This window comes from Pogonomyrmex barbatus, unplaced genomic scaffold (assembly GCF_055798465.1).
Source record: "Pogonomyrmex barbatus isolate J1 unplaced genomic scaffold, ASM5579846v1 scaffold5, whole genome shotgun sequence".
Classification (NCBI taxonomy): Eukaryota; Metazoa; Arthropoda; class Insecta; order Hymenoptera; family Formicidae; genus Pogonomyrmex; species Pogonomyrmex barbatus.
This window is the reverse complement of record NW_028297149.1, coordinates 10,209,022-10,215,362: the sequence shown is the minus strand read 5'-3', so window position 1 is coordinate 10,215,362 and position 6,341 is coordinate 10,209,022. Positions and strand designations below refer to the sequence as shown.

The 6,341-nt window shown below is 27.8% G+C and overlaps 1 protein-coding gene across 13 annotated transcripts in view; it reads right to left on the bottom strand.

The window, feature by feature from the left end:
* mus81 (mus81 structure-specific endonuclease subunit) overlaps positions 1-6,255 on the bottom strand; it is a 41,797-nt gene extending 35,542 nt beyond the window's left edge. For 3 of the 13 annotated variants that reach the window (XM_089081866.1, XM_089081873.1, XM_089081871.1), the window contains exons 1-5: positions 5,592-6,255; positions 5,312-5,525; positions 4,778-4,990; positions 4,594-4,707; positions 4,318-4,519 (exon numbers count right to left, since the gene is read on the bottom strand). In XM_089081866.1, the coding sequence (XP_088937992.1) occupies positions 4,318-4,519; positions 4,594-4,707; positions 4,778-4,990; positions 5,312-5,525; positions 5,592-6,121 (1,273 nt within the window). In that variant the 5' untranslated portion in view covers positions 6,122-6,255. Of the gene's footprint in view, positions 1-38; positions 2,315-2,367; positions 3,146-3,425; positions 3,894-4,252; positions 4,520-4,593; positions 4,708-4,777; positions 4,991-5,311; positions 5,526-5,591 lie in introns of those variants that run through there. The other 10 variants (XM_089081876.1, XM_089081878.1, XM_089081875.1 and 7 more) reach the window with 10 other exon arrangements.
* Positions 6,256-6,341: the final 86 nt, after the last annotated feature.

The following is a 6,341-nucleotide window of genomic DNA, read 5'->3' as shown; positions in this document are numbered from 1 at the left end:
TATCCTATTTAAAATTATTTGATCGCTATTGGTATTTAAAGCTAGAAAGAATTGAATACTACTTCTCGTAGTACATTCATACTATTTGCTTATAAAAAAATAATAGTTATAACCGGACACAATGTGTGAATAATTTTACATAATGAAGATTGAATTGTTCTTGACTTAAATGAAAAAAAAAAAAAATATAGTTAATATTTCTGCAGTGTAATAAACAAATTGTAGCAAATCCTTTTTTTTGGTAAGTTCACGTTTTATATATGTATATCGTATCTCCATAAAAAAGTGACACATATCAGAAATATAAAATTGTTAAGGAAAAAAAATTGTATATTTTAATTTAAAATTAATTATGATAAAATAAAATTAATTATTATGATAGTATGGTAGTATGGTAGTATTAAATATTATGATAATATTAAGTCAACTTGGTACCAATGAAAAATTGATTCAATTATTTCAAATTTTCTTTGTGCCAAAGGAAATTTTTGATTAGTGAGTCGAGAACTATAATATAAAGTTACTACTACTATAAGTTAAAGTTTCAGCCAATTTCACAGAGAGTTCAAAACCCTTGGTTTTGTGCTCTTTTGAAATTATATGTAATTTAAATTTATATATAATTTTGAAAATCCTAAGAACGTATTATTAATTTTGTAAATTATCTTCAAATACAGACACTTTATTTAATCGGTCCAATAAATCTCGATGATATATTCGAATGTGTACCATCAATAATTATCGGCATAGTATTCAGCATAAAAATATTGATTTTGATGTTAAATAATAAGAAAGTACGTGACGATTTTTCAATGTTGTGTTAACTTTTAACATTTGTATAGAAATATTAGTATAGTAAAACATACAAGGATTTATAGATAGATTTATTTATAGATAAAAATCTGTCTTAACACAATAGAAAAGGACTGGCAATCATTAAATACAGATATAGAGAAAGTTATTCTGCAACGGCATGCTAAATACGGGCAATATTTGACTACGTTTTATGCAAGTATGTACATTATTAGAATCATAAAAGCTTATATTAATTTTTAGAATACATATATGTATGCACCATATCTTCCACGATCTCTCAAAATCGTTCTTAAATAATTCTTGAAAAAATTGAATAACAAATACTCATAAAAATCAATCTTCTTGTCTTATATACGTGAATAAACATATTTTATTAAAATATTTTATTATATATATTCTTTCCTCTAGTTTTTATGCTTACGACCGAGTGTCTTATCCTGCTTAAGCCAACCATATCGATTCTGACGAGGGACAATATTTTAAATGTAACAGAATCAGACACACCAATTATGCCAGATTTACCTTATCACTTGGAATATGGCAATAGATTTAATCAATATGTGATTCTAATAACGATACATTGTTTTGGAGCTGTATTCGCTCATATGTTCGTCACAGTTGCAGTTGACAATTTGTTTTATACTCTGATACAACATGCTTGTGGAATGTTCTCGATTATAGGGTAAAAATGATTTTCCTAATTACAGAAAAATAACAGTATGTCGTTTTGAAATGACAATGAAATTTCTTTGATTATTTCATTACTACTAAAATTTTATTTGCTAAAGCTTATTTATTTCTAACAATATTGCAGATATATGTTGGAAAGTATTGGCAAAAATGCTGACATTAATTTTGATACAAAGCCGAGCAAGGTAAAAGATGAAAATTACAATAAAGCCTTATACTGTTTACGTAAACATCTCCAAGTGATAGAGTATGTATAAAGAAATTATGATATATGATTTTTGCCTTTATATTCAAATATTTGACTTCTATAAATATATAATATAAAACTTTATTATATAAATATATAAGATTTCTTGTGTTATTATTTTATAGATTTGCGCAACTCATTGAGTCTATGTATACGAAAATATTTTTGCTTAATTTTAACTCGAACATGCTTCTTGGCAGTTTAATTGGTATACAAGTACGTATTAATTTTGATTTCTTATGTTACAAATATTTTTGAGAAGATCAAGAATTTTTATTGTATCAATAAGCGTGTACAAAATTATAAAAATTATAATATTTCTGTTTTAATAATTATTTTTAATATTAATTTCACAAAATTTCAAAAAATAACATAATTGCCAATAGAAATATGAAATGTTGAAAGTAGTCAAATGTGCTTTTTAGATTTTGATGAATTTAGACAAAGGCATAAGTAACGTCATTGGGCCCGCTGCTATCTATATCGCACAACTTACTCATTTATTTCTTCTTTTTTGGCAAGCTCAATTTTTACTGGATTATAGTGTCCTTCCGTATGAATCTATGTAAGAGGACAAGTTTATTAAAGACATTCGTAGTCTAATTTCTATATTTTTCTATTTTTTTTAATTTTTTTTATTGAGAAATCAAAATGTTTTTCTCGGTGCATTATAAATAATCATTCTTTTATAATTGCAATTCAGTTCTGCAGTATGTTTATGTATATCATGTAAAAGACAAATTAAAATATAAACTTTATAGCTTTTATAAGATGGTAAGATAAGAATTTAATGCAAACATAAATATTTGCTACTTTTATAATTAATTTTAATTTCTTTTATTTCGAATAATATAGCTGTAGAGCAAATTGGTATTTTGCCTCAGAAAGATGTCAAAAAATTCTTCTCCTGATAATGAAGAGAACAAATTCACCGTGCAAAATAACCGCTGGCAAACTAGTGATTTTATCCATCGAAAGCTTCGGTGCAGTAAGTATAAATAACTATCTTATTATGTAATTTTTATTATCATAAATCTAAAAGAATTTTTTATTTTTTTAAAGGTTGTGAAAACTTCTGTATCTTATCTCACCATGTTTTATTCCCTTCGAAAGTAATTCAGCACATCTGTGCATTTTACTTGTAGTAAGCAATTTTCTTTATATAAAAGATAAAGTTATCCAAAACGAATTCCAGATCTTTATAATAAAATGAAAATTTTGTTTCTTATATATATATAAAACTTGTAATATAAGTTTCCTATGTTTCTTTATGTTTTTCGGCAATTTTGATATTGCATTTATTTCTATATTAATATTTGTTTGAGTTGTACATTCGTTCAAATTTCTTGGAAATGTTCAAAATGGAAATTTTGCGTCCTGGAATTTTGTATACTAAAAAAAAAAAGAATGATAATTTTAGCATCAGAAAATAAATAATGATGTAAACTAAAAATTATTTGCAAATTCTAGAATCCCAACATTTCACTAATAGCACATCGATATCGATATTTCGTCAATTTCACGAATCTAAATGTCGAAACTTATAGAAACAAAACTGTAAATTTATGTAGAATTATTAATCTCATATATTCCCTTATTTGCTTTTTACTTATTATTTATTTTCTTCAATCATTAAAAACGTATAGAGTTCTGTCTGTACAAAACAAAATCATTCAATATATCACATTTATTCTATATATTGTCATTAATACAGGAAATTTAAGGCCAATTAACTATTCAGGAAAATTAGAATAGATCTGAATAGAAAGCAATAATGGTCGAACAATTTAAATGTCGTTTTAGTACGGAAGATCCTGAGCTCGACTCCCGGACAAAGATTCCATCAATTTTCCTGTCTTTTAAAATTATACGGAATATAAAGTTAAAAGAAAATCCTTTTTCAAAAGATAATTATGTAAAATTATCTTTAAAAATGCAAACTGACAGGGTTGGAGAATCGCATGCTTATTCTTCGTAATTACAATGCTATTATCGAGTAGAAGATAAACAGAATAGGTAAATGAGTTTCTGCAAGTTGTCGGAAACATTCAGTGGAATCGCTGGTTCCCCGTAGTAGCAAAATGAGTAACACAGACAACTTTTATCGGTGTTACAAGATCTGTAAATTATTCACGATCATCTGCGAAGTATGATCATATGACAGACTTTTCACCAGATATGTTACTTAACTATGTTATGTGAAGAAAATTATAAACAAATATATATGTATAACTTCTTAAAATTTTGATCAATTTCGTGATTGTATTTTACATTATTAATTAGAATACATATCGAATCGATGATACTTGATGGTATGTTTGATCTTTGCTGTCATCAGTTACTGATATTAATCAATACTATATTATAATTGATAAAAATGAAGATGTATGGTAACAACAAAAGTAAAAAATACATACAATACATATAATAAGTAAATACATACAATAAAGTATTATTAATGAGCAAGATGGATGTCAGGATAATAATATAAGAAATATATAAATTGTGCATATTTATTAATTAATTCAACTCATTCAATGTGTAAAGTTGATAAACAGACTTACTGATGGCAGGTCCAAGACGCCGTTTCTTGTCGTCGACTTGAATGTTTGTCAATAATTGATCTCCGTTTTTACCAGAATTTTCCAAAGCTGTGATCAAAATCTGCGGCGTGGCATAACGTTCTACAATCGCCATGGCTTTGTCTATGGACATGCCTTTCAATTGTAATAATTGACGAATAAACATTTCGCTCACTTTAAACATCTAAACAGAAATATATCGATATATTCAAGTACTTTTTTATATATAATGCATAGTGGAAGATTCCCGATATGTACCCTCTGTTTAGAAGATGCTTTATTGAATTCTTTGAACTCCATAAGACGTACTGTTCTGCTTATGTTATCTATCTCAGTAAGATGTTCTTTCTTGCATCCAACAAGTTCTTTATCCTAAAATAAAGTTATCATTCAATATAGAAATATTAATATTTACATATTCAATTATAATATTTATACATGCCTTGTAAATTCTGATTAAAATCTTTGTTATACATGATAAATACGACATAGAATCTTTGTGATTTCTTGTATATTTTACAGTAAAACCATCTTGTACTAGACAATTCACAGAGGCTTGCAACAATGATGGGAGTGGAATAGAAAATCGAGAATGCTTATCAATATTTTCTACTATATACATTAAATTTTCAATACCAGACTGCTTCAATCTAAACTAAAATATGAAATCAAAGTGTGTGTGTATATATATATATATATATATATATATATATATATATATATATATATATATATACGCTAAGACAGAAACCTGTGGTGGAGCATTTATTAATCTTCTTGGTGCATTCTTCTTAATAATTTTAACTTGTTTAGCCACTACTGTTTCCGCTTGTATTTCAACATCACATTTTTCCACCACAGGTTTCTGTCTTAGCGTATATAGCGTATATATATATATATATATATATATATATATATATATATATAAAATCACATATATAGAATTGAGGATATATCTAAAGCACTCTTGAATTACCTTTTGTTCATGAAACCTTCCATCAACAATACTTGCACTTAAATCATCCATTCTTTTTCTCTCTATTATGTAAGGTATAATTAATTCATCATTAGTTTCCCTACACCTGGCTATCCATACAAAATCACCAATTGTCAAACGACGGACTTCAAACAGAACACTAAGCTGTGTTAATTCCTTCAGAGTGGCATCATGCTGAAGCTTTGTTTTACTACTGAAATATATTTTAAATAGCTAAACAAACTTTTTATAGTTAACGAGCTGTATCATAAATACTTACCCGCAAGTTTCTTGAGTATCCACTAATAATATGATATCAAAGGTATTGGGTTTGAGACAGATTTGTCTGTCAACTTCCTTTGATTTGGCTTCACTTGCATTTATTAATCTTCTTGGTGCATTCTTCTTAATAATTTTAACTTGTTTAGCCACTACTGTTTCCGCTTGTATTTCAACATCACATTTTTCCACCACAGGTTTCTGTCTTAGCGTAGTTGTACAATCTTCCTTAATGCCAGCTTCAGAGACGTGAGAATTGATTGCTTTTATAGATTCCTGTCTTTTATGCTCTTCCAATTTTTTATCCAGCATCGAGCAGAGTTTCGTGCCGAAGTGCTGAAGGATTATGCATTCCTTACCGGTCTCCAGTGGCAACGGATACCGTTTCAGCGAATCCAGAGCCTTCGTGAAATGACTCCGTAGCTCTGAGTTTCGGAGCGTCGCTTCGTCCCTCCATTCTTCTAACCAGCTTTCGAATAGACGATTCGGCCTATCCGGCACAATTTTGACTCTCTTCATGCTCCGACACATAAATCAAATGTTTCGCGAATTTCATATTTGTTTATCAACAAAGGGACGCATTCGATTCTTAACCTCACAGAATGTAACGAACACTCGGCTTAAAATAATCAATCATTCTTGCAGAGAATATTGATATCATTCTAAAGATATCAATATTTATGCATATAACGTGTACTACTCGTTCATTCAATTTAGATAAATTGATTCTTGATACAATTTTAGAGATCAC